The sequence below is a fragment of the Pseudonaja textilis genome, chromosome 1 (assembly GCF_049901715.1).
Source record: "Pseudonaja textilis isolate UNSWEBS1 chromosome 1, rPseTex1.2, whole genome shotgun sequence".
In the NCBI taxonomy this organism is placed as follows: domain Eukaryota; kingdom Metazoa; phylum Chordata; class Lepidosauria; order Squamata; family Elapidae; genus Pseudonaja; species Pseudonaja textilis.
In genome coordinates this window covers 193090667-193106434 of record NC_141990.1, presented here as the reverse complement: position 1 = coordinate 193106434, position 15768 = coordinate 193090667, and the positions used below count along the sequence as shown (strand labels likewise).

Below are 15768 nucleotides of genomic sequence, written 5' to 3'. Positions count from 1 at the left end.
ACAGAGAGAGAGAGCACTTTACATTTTTAATAGCAGCTAGAGACCAAGGCTTCCAGCAATTTAGCATCAAGACTTACAGGTCAAAGGGTTAGGGATAGGACTGGCATCAAAATGCCCATCTCTCTCTCTTCCCCTGCAACATCCACCTCAAACTCTCTCATCATATCTCTTTTCCCATCATGATGTAAATCTTTCCCAAGCCTCCTTTGCCCAATAATTTCCACTGCCCTTTTCATCTCTGTCCTCTCTGGAGCATCTATATTCCACCACTCTATGTGATTACCTGGTCACTTGGTCACACATACACCCACATCTGCAACTCAAACAATTCCTTTTTCTTATTAGCACTGAGAAATTTACTTCTTTCTCTTTGTATGGGCAGCTGTAGCAATCTCCCTCTCTCCCCCCCCATCCCTCCCTCCCTCCCTCTCTGTGTACCAACACTGCTGCCGAGTATAACCTTTGCATTCACTCTCCCAGATAAAAAGATACCTAGATAAATGGTTACATAACTTGAACATCGAATTAACCATGCCCAACAGAATCTGGATAAGTTGTCTTAACTCATTTCTCAAGGTCAGCACATTCCCTGTGTGACACAGTTTTGGCACAGATGAATGATGGAAGTGCTTATTCAGTTATGTTTGCAATTTTGCTAGTGATATTGTCCTCATTTGCAATACTTATACACCTTGTCCCAAGCATAAATATATGATAAAAACTGCACAAGCAACTATTTTCTCCCTAAAATGACCTGAGGAAAATGTACATTGCTATCCAAGCATCCGTTCATTCATCCATAACTAATCTGCCAATTTGGGTACACCCAGATTTCTCTCTTTAAATGTAATCTGAATTTTATTTTATAATTTATTTTATTTTTCTTTGGTTTGGATTTTAAATACCATAACAAGCAAAGGAAATTGTCCCCTGGGCCATGGTAATGTCACCGGTCAATCTTTTCAACCTAGAAGCAACTTAAATGGTGTCTCTGGCATGAATGGGATGGGAGCAAAGAAAGTACTTCTTTAAATTTATTTTAGGAAACTAAGCCAGAGCAGACAGCGCCTTTCCTGATTCCATAAATTCAGAGCTCAGTTGGAGAATCCTTGTATAGGATGAAAAATGTTCTGGGTCCAATTTGTAGGAGTTCAAGTTCCAGAGCAATTGGAAAAAGCTCATGGCTGAAACCATGGAGAGATGCTGCCTCTCTTTTTCATCCTCATGATTTGATGGTTCTACATTCTGATGGCAAACTGTAAGTCAGTTTCCTACATTCTAAAACTTGTTCATATCAACTTTGAGCTCTCTCGTGCCAAACCCAACTCATTCACGTAATCAATGGGTTTGGGCTCAATTTGTCTTACAATTTGTTTTAAAGGATGAAAGATAATGCTGCCAGGTCATATTCTCAGAGTCTTTGCCATTTCATAATTAGAAAGCGATACAGGTGATTTATAACCCTTAAATGCACTATCCTAATTTTCCAAATGATTAGACTATACATTAAATTACCTTTATAATAGAAAACTGAATGGCATTATTTTATTTTGTAAAAGATGTATGTATGTATGCATGTATGTATGTACTGTTACTACTCTACAGGGGTGGGATTCTACAGATTCGCACCTATTTGCTAGAACTGCTTAGAATGTTGTTAACATTCTAAGCAGTTCGGAGAACTGGTTGTTAGAAGAAATTACTGGCCTAATCCTGTAAGGAAGGCAGGAAGGAAATATTCTGGTGTTGCTTACAGAAACTGCCTCTCCGTTAACCCTTATTACATTCTTGGCAGGACTAGACTTCCTGTCTCTGGAACTTCTCTGGAGTTTTTTTCCCCTCCTTTGCTGATCCTTTGCTTGTGTGGAGTGACCATTCAAAGTTACAATGGCACTGAAAAAAGTGACTTATGACCATTTTTCACACTTACAACTGTTGCAACATCCCAACAGTCATGAGAAGCCAAGTAAGGAGATGTGTGCCTCGATGTGAGTGATATTGAGTTGGCCGCACCCAGACAGTCACATGACTATCAAGCCATGTCCACCAACTAAGCCAAACCCACAGAACCAGTTGTTAAAAAATTTGAATTCCACCCCTGCTACTCTACTCACCAGGCCCAATCCAGAGAAGGAATCCAACTCTACATATAGGATTTCAAATAATAAACCATCTATCAGGAAGGGGGAAAACCATTCATCAGCAACAAGTCAATTGTAAACAATCGTCACTCTTACCACACCCAGCAACTGTAACATCTGGATGGTAGTTTCTGTATCCACATGATGTTCTGTAAGCATCATGATATTCATCGGGGCTTACGCCCAGATAAGTGTATCCAGGGGTTAGCCCAACCCCTAGCTAAAATTCTGTGCAATTTAGAAAACCCCCAAATCTTACTCTTAGCTGGCTCTGCCCACCCCCTTCCCTCCCAGGAATCCCCATGCAGGAATCCCCCTGCACCATTTTGGGTGCAAGTAAGTGCAGGGCACACGTAGAGCCTCGGGGAGGGTGAAACAGGCCTACCAAAAGTTCAGGAAGGCCAGCAATCGGACCGTTTCTGGTCTCCAGGGGGCTTCCAGAGCATGGAGAGGCTGTTTTCTCCTTCCCGGAGACTCAAGGAAAGCCTCCAGAGCCCAGGGAAGTCCCGCCATAGTGCAGGAGGCCAACTAGCCATGCCCAACATGGCCATGCCCACCCAGCAACTGGGCATAGAACCCCTTTCTAAAAATTTTGAAGCCCACCCCTGAATGTACCAAACATTGCACACATTCATTTACTAATGTTAAGGTGGTCTGAAATAGAAACAGTGAATTGTGACTTGAAATAACTATTAGGATGTTATTTATCCATAAATTTGACCTACCATAACAGATTAGTGCATAATAGTTAGCGTTATCACTGAATCTTGCGGCATAATACTGGCATCTTTCTTTTCGTAAATTACAAGTAATGCACTGCTTTGTTCCAGTATTTCTTCCAATTCTGTAAAAGAATCAGATTTAGGAAAAAAAAATCAGTCTATATATAGAAAGATGTTCCCAATCTCTATCAGTCTTTTCTGATGTTTCCTTACTATAGGAGGGTGTGGATTTTGGATAAAATGTTTATGTGGACTAGTATGTTAAAAGTTGGGGTTTTTTAAAATCAAAATATAATTACTTTATTTGGAGTACTGGCCTCCATTATGTCTAATATTACAGTACTATATTAGGTCCAACTTTGTTCTCTTTATGCATAAGAAATATGAGATAGTGATTATTCCTTGAAATCTATGAGCCAAAGAAACTATATAGTTTTGATGAAGTTGACAAATTGTCCTCACGAATCTGAAGTACTCTTTACTATTTTACACTTCATAGTCAGATTTCTATTGCAGAAGTTTTTACAGCAACTTACTTGTAAATATTTCTCCTTCCTGGGTAACCTTCAAATTCATTGCTTGAATAAAATCTGGAAGGTAACATCCATTAGCAAATAAATTATGCATTCACTATGGAATGAAATTATAAAATGGTATTTATTATGAAGAATTCAAAAGAAAATGCTCAAATGTGAACAGTTCCAGCCAGCCAGGAAATTCCCCTTCTTGCTAGATTCTTGTTTTTCCCAAAGGATTCACCAATTATGCCTATTAAGTGAGGTATGATTTACTTTCCTGCCCAATTCTTTTACTTTCTTGTAAAACTTTGGATTTGCCAGCCCGTCGAAGTAGACCAGACACTGTAAGAACAAGGATGTAATAACAGAATTTTGAAAGCCTAATAGAGATTCTTGGTCTTTTCCTTCTGATATCAAAGAGAATCAAGGCAGGGGAATCTTGAGTTTCTTTCTTACTCTTTCCTTCCTGTCAGACTAAGCTGGTGCTTAATTAACAGCTGCTGAATTCCTTCATCGAGGCTATCTCCATAATCCTCTACACGGGATTCCCTGAAGCTGCTACCTTCATCTTTTTTGTGTGGGAGGTAACATTTGGCTATATAAGGATCCACGTTCAGAAAATAAGTTGCTATAAATATTTTATTAGGCTGTTGGACAATAGAATTCTTAGAAACCCTAGAAGCTGCCTGCTGTTTTTGAAACCTGTATCTTGCTTTTTACCCGAGGAAGAAACTAAATGCACTACTTTTTTCAATGTTAACAGAAAAAGGGAACTTGGAAATGTCTTTCTTCCCCAGTATATATGAAGAAGGAATTGGATATGTCTACTTTAATGAAAAGAAGGAGTAGGAGTGACACGATAGCAGTGTTCCAATATTTAAGGGGCTGCCACAACGAAGCGGGAGGGAGAGCTTCCTAATCTCTACAACACCCGAAGACAAGACAGGAAGCAATGGATAGAAACTGATGAAAGAAAGAGCCAACCTAGAACTAAGGAGAAATTTCCTGACAGTTAGAACAATTACTTATTATGGTAATTAATGGAACAACTTGCATCCAGAAGTTGTGGGTACTTCAACATTGGAGGTTTTTAAGAAGAGATTGGACAATCATTTGCCTGAAATGTTATGGAGTTTCTTGCTTGAGCAGGGGATTAGACTAGAAGTTTTCTAAGGTTCCTTCCAACTCTGTTATTCTGTTATTTTTGCATGTAATTGATGCATGCATGTTTCTTGTTAAGAAAAATCATTGGATATTCAGCTTGTAAAGTTATTTTGTTATTGAACAATCCAATATATACTTATTCAAAAATAAATGTTGCTATATTGTTTTGGAACTATACTCGTACATAGACATCTGTATTCTGAATTCTTATTCATTCAGAGACAAATTTAGGTTTCTATATTTCACTAGACCACGGCTTGATTGATCAGGTTTCTGTACAAGCCAACATCGGCTGAATTTATATACCTTGTTAAGTTACAAGCCAAAGCTAAGGCCAAACTTTAAAGTAACTGAAGTCCCTCTGCTTTATTTTTAACTAGATCAATATGTACAGTAAGCTTCTGATAGCCTGGAGTTCCCAGTCCTTCTCCAAAACTCTTGTTCTCTACAAAACTGATTGCAAATAATAATAATAATAATAATAATAATAATAATAATAATAATAATAATAATAATAATAATAAAAAATAGAAATAATCCATAAGTATGTTAAGTGGAGGAAGAAGACTGGTTTCATTCAGTAAAAAGCAGGTCAATTTGATTGTTGCTTCTTTATAGATGCTTTGTTTACAAAGCCATATAGGCTTCCCAATAGATTGAAATCAGCTATTATGCCCAAATGAATAAATAATGCAGAGCATAGTAATATAACTTATATAGTAGTGATTATATTCTTGATTAAGATGCTATTAGACACTTCTAGTCATGTCCAATGTTTATGACTGGATGCACAAGTTGAGGGAGGGTGAAATTCTTTTTTCCTCCTTGGGATAAATCTAACTCTGAGGCCTTTCCAGGCCATAGCTGTTGAGGGAAATCCATTGTAACTAGTCACATGGAATGACTCTCAAAGACCTTTAAAAATGGGGTTCAGCTGCAAGGCTAATGGAAAAATCATTCTTGCATTCTTGCATATAATTTTCATTGACAGACAACATAACTAACATACCACGCAAGTGGGATACTTACATTGCATCATCTGTTACTCTATAAATATATATGGCCTCCCACTCACCGCTAGTGATCTGGATTGCCTTTTCCTACAAAAGCAACATATTGAAAGTCAGGTACTTTATCCCGCAGCACATCCTTTGCAACATAGGTGAACTTCAGATTGGTTCTTTGGTTGACCTACCACTGAGTCGTTGATGTAATGAATGTGTTTATAGCCATTCTGGTCGCTAAAAATTTTGTAGTATGACATGGCATCTGAAGTGAAATAGGGTGCTGAAACAAAGAACTGAGAGACAACAATGATAAACGGTAGGCGAAACAGAAATTAATATCTTTGAGAAGTGAATGAAAATAATGCCAAGTATAGTAAATATATATTTATACTGCATCTTTTACTGTATATCATTTTGCCATTTTGTGTATTTATTAAAAATGTATGATTTACAAAATATATTTCACTATATTTACTATAGTAAAAATATAGCAAAGCTTTCTTTTCCCCCTTATTCCATTAAGTGGAACATCTTTCATACTGTAGTGAAAACACATTCGTTAGGATTTACAATGTACGTACCTAACATTTTTACTCAGTTTTACCTACTGAGAACCAGTAGGTTCTCAAACTGATAAATGGATGCCTATGATATCCCCCTCCCCAAAATAAATTAAATCCAAAAAAACCAAATAAATAATTACAGAAGTAACAAAAATAACAGAGTTGGAAGGGACCTGGAGATTTTCTATTTCAAATTTCTGCTCAGGGAGGAGACCCTATATATACTATTTCAGGCAAATGGATGTCCAATCTCTTCTTGAAAACCTCCAGTGATGAAGCACTCACAACCACCGAAGACAAATCATTCCATTGATTAATTGTTCTCACTGTCAGCAAATTCCTCCTTAGTTTTAGGTTGGTTCCCTCCTTGATTAGTCTCCATCCATTGCTTCTTTTTCTGCCTCTGTCTAGGTGCTTGGGACAATAGGCTGACTCCCTCCTTTTTGTGGCAGCCCTTTAGATATTAGAACACTGCTGCCATGTTGTGGTTGGTGGAAAACTTTGACAGATGGGCAGACCCACAGTTTAGCTATTTCTATGAATTCATGGGAGCATTTTTCTAGGTTTTACCTGTGCCAGTCTGCAGTGGGACTGCCCAGGCAAAGAGGTACGGAACTCTGACACAAAGCCAGAGCCCTACAAAACTCATTTCTGGCTTTGCTTCCTACTTTACAATGTCAGCACTCACTCCGGATTTTGCTTTCCCCTTGCCATAAGTTTAGCCATGGCATAAAACTTGCAGCTGTTTGATTCCCCACTTTGCCTAGGAAGCTGGTTGCCAGGCAAGGTGGGTAGGCAAAGCAGGAGTGAATTCTTACAGCTCTCCAGTTTCATGGAGATGGCCGTGTTTCGGTTTCCCTGAAACTTATAGATGCATGGTTAAAAGTCAATAAAGAATGAAAGAAGTCTTATTTAATAACACCCAAAGTGGGAAGAGCATAGAAGCCATACTCCACCAGCCCATCCTGTATGGCTCTCTTCTACGTGTTGCCGAGTCTGTCAAATCAAAGAAAGCAACAAGGTTGGGATGCAAAATGGAAATCTGATATATCAATGCTATAGAGCTTCAATCAAACAGAAACATGAGAAAATGAGGACCCATTCAAACACAGGCTACTTTCTCAATAACAATTTGTAGCATCCTCTAATTCAATCAATGCATCAGCACAGCAATGTCTATTGGCTAGCAAATCTTCGCCCTTAGTTATCTATGTGGAACCCTTGTAACAATCTGAACATATGTTGATAAAAATCAGGATATTCAATGATAATCTAAAAGCATCTTGTGAACAATTCACTTTCCAAATATTTTAACAAAGCTTTCAAAGCAAACCTTTAAGTTATGGATGCCTCTTCCTTTGAAGTATTTCTTTGCAAAATGCATTCCATTAAACTAAACTAACAAATTTAATATATTTACCTATGTGATATGGCTGTAATAATATTATTATTTATCCTTATTATCTTCTTTACTCCCCCCTTTAATAGGTATTTTATTGGTATTATTATTGCTGTTGTTAACTCTTTTATTCATTAAACATGAAACTCAGTCAACTGAACATTTAAAAATGTATCACAAATACCAGTGACTGGTGCTAATTTCTTGATGCATTTTGTAAAATTCTTGGACATGGTACCAAGTGCCCTGATGACAATGGGTATCACTGTTACATGTTTCAACCATAACCATGTATTATTATATACTTTATTCATTAAACATGAAACTCAGTCAACTGAACATTCAAAAATGCATCACAAATACCATTGACTGGCTCTGGCAGTTGATATGGGTTGTTGCCAACATCCTAGGTATCAACCAAGTATCTTCTTAAAATGTTGTTGTTATTATTATTGTGGTTATTATTATGTTACTTCATGTATACTGCGTGTGTCTGTACCAGAGACAAATTCCTTGTGTATTTAATCACTCTTGGCCAAATAAAATATTCAGTTCAATTCAAACTCAAATGATAGATACACAAACTTTTGTAGGATTCTGTAAGATTGTTCAGAAGCTCGTACAGAAACTTGAGGAAGTGTAGCAGTTCATCAAGGCTGCAAGAATCTGGATGAGCATTAGATGGCAGCAAAAACTCCAACCTTGCTGCCATTAAGTGGTCGTTCAGAATTTGTAACCCAGATAGGGTAGCTTTGAGCAAGGTGACTATTTAAACTTGTATTCAATTTTTATTTATTGGGTATATTTGCTGATTTTCTGATTTTTTTTTTTTTTAGTATGGAGTTTAGAATCCTTTCTGGATTTGCAGAAAAGTATTTCTTATCGTTATTTGCCCACTGCAGCTTTATTATCTCCTAATATATCCGGTTTAATCAGAAAACAAAGTATGAAATGGAAATTTATTCCCCTGAGATCTTTTCAGCAAACACAGCTTAATGGAGTTCTCCCATCTGTTCGCACTCTTATTAACTAACCATTGGTGTGCAGAGTGATGCGGTAAAAGCACTTTATAAACAGAAGATAAGAGTGGTTTTATCCACATCTTTCTTTTGGTAAGAACATGCTGAGGCATGGAATTTTTACTGTATTTGGGATCTTCCAGGACAAAGTAGCTGATCATTTTGGTTCTCTGTCTAATCACAATTTTTCAGAGGGACAATCTTAAGATGAAATATTGGTCTTATAGTTTTTCCATATAGCAACTTGAACTCTAATGCTTATTTGTATATTGTGATAAGACTTAATATGGTTGACTTGAGTTTGATGTGACCATACCCTTTGTAGTTTAGAGCCAATAATGTATGACTTCATATGTTGATAAACCAGGCCACTAAAGATCAGCAGACCCTCGGTCAAAGATCAAAATGAAACAGAGGAGAAAAGACTGTAATAGTGATGAGTAAAAACCAGCTCCCTATTCTCACCATTAATAGGTGCTAGCAATATTCTTTCTGAGACAACTTAGGGTCCCACTTTAATTTGGAATTTAATTTAATCTTTTCCCCTTCCTTTTGCACAGTAACTATCCAGTTACGGTGGAACATTTACCAAATTATTCACCGATATGAGTTTTTGCTTTAAATCTTAGCTTGATGGAAAAATACTACCTCCGGGCAATCCCAAGATCTGGAGTGGTAATTGTAGTCGCAGATTGCCGACAGGGAGAAGTTCTGGATCCTTTTCAACCACTGCACACAGATTCTGTCATCTGTTACCCAGGTAATCCAAGTGACATAGTGATCGCTAAAGGAAAAAGGAAAAAGAAGGGAGTTAGTGAATACAGAGAGAAGACAGGAAAGAAATATATTATTGCATTAATAATGTATCTATGATAGGTAGACCAAATTAATAATGTAGATGTGAGCTCTGAAGCAAACCTGGCTGAACCCATATTTTGTTGCCTCATAGATGCCACAAACCCTGAGAGGGGGAAGTAGATAGAGAAAAAGTTTTCCTGTGGAAATCACGGTCATCTTAACAGGTGGCTGTGAAAGGAGGAGAGGAGTGATCAAGCAGCCTGCCAGTTACTTTCATTGGATAATGTGACCAGTGACATCTGGGAGGGGGAACTGTTTTAATTAGGTGAAAACCTTGGGAACTTTTAGACTTGGTTTTCACTGGCTGTGCCAATATAACATATCCAATGAACATGTTGTTTCAGGAATCTACTTGCCTCGGAGTTCTGCTTTCAATGGGTGCGTTACTCGGAATGCTGACAATAGATGTGATAGGCCAGTTTAATACCATATCTGAGTTTTAAAAGTTTAAAATGTAAAGGTTATTAAAGCAGCACCCAAATTCTTTGAACAAATGGGCCAAGCTCCTTAGCGTCAGCACTCTTGTACTGCTATAACCAAGTGGCTGAAATGGTTTCTATCATTAATGAGATTTACACCTTAGGTTTTCCTTTATAGCAATCCTTGATCCAGAGGCTATATTACAAGTAGAAAGAAAATTTTAAGAAAAAAAAAAAAAACCTCCCAAGGCAAATGACTGAAAACTATTGCTATTCTTTTAAGGGGGAAAAACAGGAACAGACAATTTTAAGAAAATATTACCTTGATGCTATGACTGGTGGTGCAAGTACTTCCTTCGGTCCAAAATCTCTAGGATTTGTAGTATCTATAATCAACACTCTAACAGTTGGATTTTTAGCTCCAGCCTTCAAGAAAAAGTAGGAGCAAATTCTAATGACTTTAATTACAATATTTAAATAAAAGAACTAAGTAAAGTTCTATAGAGTTATTTTATTCATTTCAGGCACAAATAGGGTGCTTTTCCATTTCCAGACAATTTTGGATCCTGTTGAAAATGTGTCATAGCTAGACATTTATTCTGAGAGGTTCACAGTAGACTGACATCATTAACTAAGCCAGCTGTAAACACTAAACAAATAGTATAAAGATTATAATCTCATGGGAGAAGTCTTCTAAGCCTTTGTCTTCAGAAGTAGCAGAGGGTGTCTAAGATCTGCTACTTCAGATTCCATTCCCTTCCTTCTAAGTCAGCTGCCACCTTGAACATTACTATTACTAAGTATTTTCAGTAGGAGTTATATGTGAAGGGAATTGATTACACCTTTCAAAATGTTAGTGGTACCTTGGTAATCAACTGTTTTGAAACTCATTGAATTTGATTCTCAATGCATTTTGACGTGAAAATTTGTCTCAGTACTCATTGTTTGTTTGATATTCAATATACAAGTGGAACATATTGGTGTTGGCTGCCTAGTGACTCACTGTATTATTCCTGATGGGAAAAATCTGTTTGGTACTCATTGTTTTTGGTGCTCATCATGTCTTCCAGAACCAATTAATGATGAGTAACAAGGTACCGCTATATTTTAATAATACAGGCTGCACAAGCTGGGTTTCCATTTAGAATAAGCATAAACAACACTATCCTAAAGGTTGTATTTATTTTAGATTTGTATTTTTCCCCCACCAAAAGCTACAAGCAGAGGCTCATGACATTATGACAGCACCAAGGGGAGCTCTTCCCATTCCCTTTTCATTTTGGAGGGGTAAGGGGTTATGCACCTATTTATTTCATTTTTTGCAGAAAACCAACAAGAATCACATTTTGCAATTTGCTGGCTGGCTGTTATACTTCAGGCATGTGATCTTGGCTGGGGGAAGCAATAGGATTGAGGCTCGTAGGCTTCAAAACACCCACTCCCTTTTTAAAACTTTTTAATTATGCTACTTAGCAGGGTTTTTAAAAAGTCAATGGTTACATGTGGTATGGTTATTTAACATTCAAATATACAACAGAACCGAGCTTAATACTAAAAGAAAAATAAATAAACAAAGCACATCTACCTTTGGATATGGAAGAGTTATTTTTCTAGGATATTGATTCTCGCCATAATATGAGTATTCAATAACTGGGATTTCGGTATCATTGAACTCTATGTATGCTATGTTCTTGCCATTTGGTGACCACCACAGAGCATATTTTGTTCCAAGCATTTCCTCTAAAAGAAACCAGGTTAAAGAACATTGTTGTTATGGTTGCAAAATTGTACAATGTACTATATGATATAGTGCTATCTTTAAAACCATGCCAGTATCTTGATATCTTGCCTTGATATCTTGCCTGTAATATCATTAATCTGACAGATCACCAGTCAGTTTGGGGGTAACTGAGGAAGAGAAAGCAGAATCGCAGAGAAGTAACTATGAAATTGCTGAAGGAGGAAGAAAATCATGGCAGAGAACTGTCAGCTCATGTGTGGGAAAACTGGTTAAAAGCCAAAACTTAAGAGTTGTCCTAGAATGGTTGGACAGATTTGAAGGCAAGAAGTGAACAGTTTTTCTTTTTTCCCCTGTCTTTTAGTCCAAGTGAATAATAATCTAAAGATGCAGATAACCCGGAATTAAATGATTTCACTGAATTACTTCACAGAATGATGAAGGCTGGCATCCAGTTAATACGCACAGGGGGAAGAAACAACACAAAAGTGCCTTGGTTGTAATCACACTTTCCAGCGGGCTATAAATGGGAAAATATCTCTTTCCTTCTCAGTGTTAGTGACTCATGATTGTGTTACAAGTGCCATAGATAATGCATAGATTCATGCTCATGAGTTCAGTGAGCAATAACAATATTCTGAATAGCTATCACCATGGGGTGCCTTGTTGATGGAAGTGTAGATATCCTAGTTTCACTAAGGGTTATTTATTTATTTTGGTCTTTATTGCCAGATATCTGGGGGAAGGACATTAAGACCATAATTCTTCATCACTGCAATTTCATGTTGAGTTTATCTGAATTCACTTAATATGTCACATCTTACCTCCACCTTTGCACACAGATATAGAGGGGTGGGAGAAATTCACTGGTTTTATATAGGAACATTTAATTTGCACTTTCCAAAATAATATGTAATATGGAACAAAAATATATTGATGCATACATGCACGCACATGCATACACACAGACACACAGACACACACAGACACACAGACACACACACACACAAACTGTGTATGAATTTTCATTCAGACTCTTTTAATTTTAAAAGCCCCAACCAAGTTAAGCTTTCCTCATGTCTAGGGATCTCTCTGATCTTCATTCCTGGAAACTCTTGGTCCAAGATTAGCTTGGTCCAAGGCCACTAGTTACAGATCCCTAAAACAGTTACTTTGTTCAATAATCTAACATGTCAACATTTAAGACACGCTGAATAGGATCAACCCGTGGCCCTTCATAGACTCAAAAGGGGTGAGGTCAAGCAAGGATTCTCTCTGAAGGAAGGAATGGTGGCGAGTTTCACTCATACCTTCAATGCTCTCCCATGTCTACAATGGGATTGTTCCAGGGAACTTCTTGCCTCAAGAGAGGATACTTTTTGCAAGGAGCCATGAAAAAGAAATCATCTCCTCTCCCTTCCAAAAATAGAAGCAAGCAATTAGTAGAGTTCTTCTACCTACTTCAGGTCTGAAGCCATTCCACTGGAGCTATTTCTCCAGGTTTGCAGAATTTACTTCTCACCTTTCTTAATGCAATTTTGCATTTAGTTCATAACTGCTCCTTTTTATTATATTCTCCTTGATTGGCAAGGCCTTTTAGAAAGAAAACTACAACAAACCTTTCTCCTAATAATGCAGATACACAAAATACAAGAGACTCTTAAACTAAGTACAATAAATAGTTTTACAACAACTTCTGATGAAATCTATTTTGAGACAACTTTTTTTTTTGCCATAAAGAAGAAGAATGATATGACGGGAAAATGTGAAAAATTGAAGAGACAGGATGTTGAGCAACTGCAGACTTTGTGGAAAAGATTAATGCAACAATAAGTCATAAAGAACACATTTTGACTCTTGTTTTGGGGCACTGCATTACTTTATTGCTCAAGTCTTATCATGCTAAGTCATAACACTGCTTTTAAAATGCAATTTACCTTCATAAACCCAGTCAGGAATTCCATTAAATATTTCATTCCAGTAACCATTTTTGGTTACTTGAATAGCAGCTTCTCTGGGATCTTGTTTGAAATAGATATTATTCTGGTAAACATAAGCCTAGAAGGAGGGAAAGAATCGGTTTCTTTATCTGTAGAAGGTACAAAGGATTTATGCAATTCAAAAATATTATATAGCACAGCTAAATATGGGACTCACTTCAAAATCCTTTCTTACAAATATTTATCTTTGCAAAAGGAAATTGTTCCAATTCTATTTTCCAGGCCACAGAGAAGAATGTATTACTTAATAAGCCTTCCGCTTTCCAAACATGTTGGACTACAACTCCTATCACCTCGTTCATCATGACCAAAAGCCTTATGAGGGATGAGGAAGTTGTAGTCCAGAGAGCATGAAGTTGGAGAAGACTGATGATGGCACAAGAATAGTTTGTGTTAGCATACATAAGATTGCCCTTAGATAAGAAATACCTGGCTTAAGTTCTGAAGCTGTAGGGAAGTCATCTTTTACAAGCTAAATTTGTTATATGAATAAAAGAAGATAACCATATATTATCTCCCGCTCTTATCTGTTTTAGAATTCCCCTGGCAGATGTGCAATATGCAAAAAGTTGAAAAAGTAATGAAATGCTTACAATGAAAGACTGGATCATAAAATTAACTGAACTTTCAGAAATGGCGAAGCTGATCAGTTTGGTCAGAGGAAAAAATAAAGGTGATTTTTTTTTTTTTAAAGACTGGAACCTTTATATGAACTTTTGTCAAAAGAATAAAAAATGAATTGATGACTGTGGGATTTGAGGGTTAAAAATGAGATGAAACAGCTGAAGAAAAAAATTAAGATGACGATTACAGCATCCACTGGAGTTGGGGCCCCAATGCATTTAAAGTAATAAAGAATTCGATGTGTGTGAAGACCAACACCAGCTGAAGAACTGGCAGCTGTGATTTCACATTTTTGTGTCTATAATAATAAAATAATATTCAATAGGAAGAAGAATGAAGGCACTTTTTTTCAATTTCTTTCTTTTTCATTTCTCTTACAGGAACAGTCTTAATCTAATTTCGCACTGTGTTAAGCTATGGTTTCTACGTATTGAGGGCAATCAGCTGATATCATAGTCCACCTATTTGCAGCCCATTTGACCTTGTCTGGATGGGCTAATTTAAGAATCATGACTTAAGGTCTGCTAGATGGAGAGAATATGCAGAGGATTTACAGAAACATAGACAGAAGTCCAGCTTCTGGGTTTCTGTATTTGGTATATCTCACTTGAGACAAGCAAAAACGTGTCACCCTAGAAGAAAACAATAACAGGTCCATGCTGAAGTGTATACTTTATCTTAAACCACAGTTCTAATATGTCATCTAGCCCTGTCTACAAATAGTGTTATTGTGAACATTTAAAATTCTTAAGCGTACATAATAAACAGAAATAACTGATACTTAAAAAAAACACCACAGGCACATCAAACTCAACCAAAAGAAACATTATTGTGACACTGTATTAATTACTGACCAATTTGTGTCCAACAGGTGACCAGGTGATATGCTGAATATTATCTGGTAGTTCATATTCTTTGACAAAAGTGCTACAATGGGGGAAAAAAAATCATGGAATGACATAGTGTTTTTTAAATTCATATTTCTAATTAATTATTCAGTGCTTACATGAAATTTAGAACCTGTACTTTTAGGACAGTTGATGAATGCTCCCCCAAACTATGTTCATTCTTTATTGGTGAACGTATCTGTTCACAATGATATTTTGCCGATGTTAATACTGACTGTTCGTATCTGAGCTTTTTGATACCCAAAATACTTTGGGATTATTATCCTATTTAGTAGAAAACCACAAAGGAAATTAAAAGGTGCTACAGGGGTCTAAGAAGCCCACAAGCAAGACATAAGTACAATGGCATCTTCAGTAGGCAGTAGACATTTACTGCTATTGATAACCATATATTTATTTATTTTATTTATTTAAGAAATAAGGGGATCTTGGCCTTCTTTGAGCTTGGTTGTTTTCTTGCAGATATTCCATTACTCAAACTACCAGTAGGTAACATCATCAGTGCTAGTGAAAAGCCCTTACAAAACCATTGGTTCATTAGTGCTGAATTCTGACAAAGTGCTAGGTCCAGCCCAATGAAGACTGTTTATAAGTGACTGATCAACAGTTTAAATGGAGTTTAATACAAGTAATGGAGAACAAAATGAAGCACTCCAGTACATATTTGGGAATATCACTAGGGATAACA

The 15768-nt window shown here is 36.8% G+C and overlaps 1 protein-coding gene across 4 annotated transcripts in view; it reads right to left on the bottom strand.

Moving 5' to 3' along the window:
- FAP (fibroblast activation protein alpha) overlaps nt 1–15768 on the bottom strand; it is a 61214-nt gene that overhangs the window by 25889 nt on the left and 19557 nt on the right. For all 4 annotated transcript variants that reach the window (XM_026697148.2, XM_026697147.2, XM_087920071.1 and 1 more), the window contains exons 7-16: nt 15027–15099; nt 13486–13606; nt 11396–11550; nt 10133–10236; nt 9182–9317; nt 7067–7111; nt 5741–5845; nt 5575–5645; nt 3400–3453; nt 2867–2985 (exon numbers count right to left, since the gene is read on the bottom strand). In XM_026697148.2, the coding sequence (XP_026552933.1) occupies nt 2867–2985; nt 3400–3453; nt 5575–5645; nt 5741–5845; nt 7067–7111; nt 9182–9317; nt 10133–10236; nt 11396–11550; nt 13486–13606; nt 15027–15099 (983 nt within the window). The remainder of the gene's footprint in view (nt 1–2866; nt 2986–3399; nt 3454–5574; nt 5646–5740; nt 5846–7066; nt 7112–9181; nt 9318–10132; nt 10237–11395; nt 11551–13485; nt 13607–15026; nt 15100–15768) is intronic.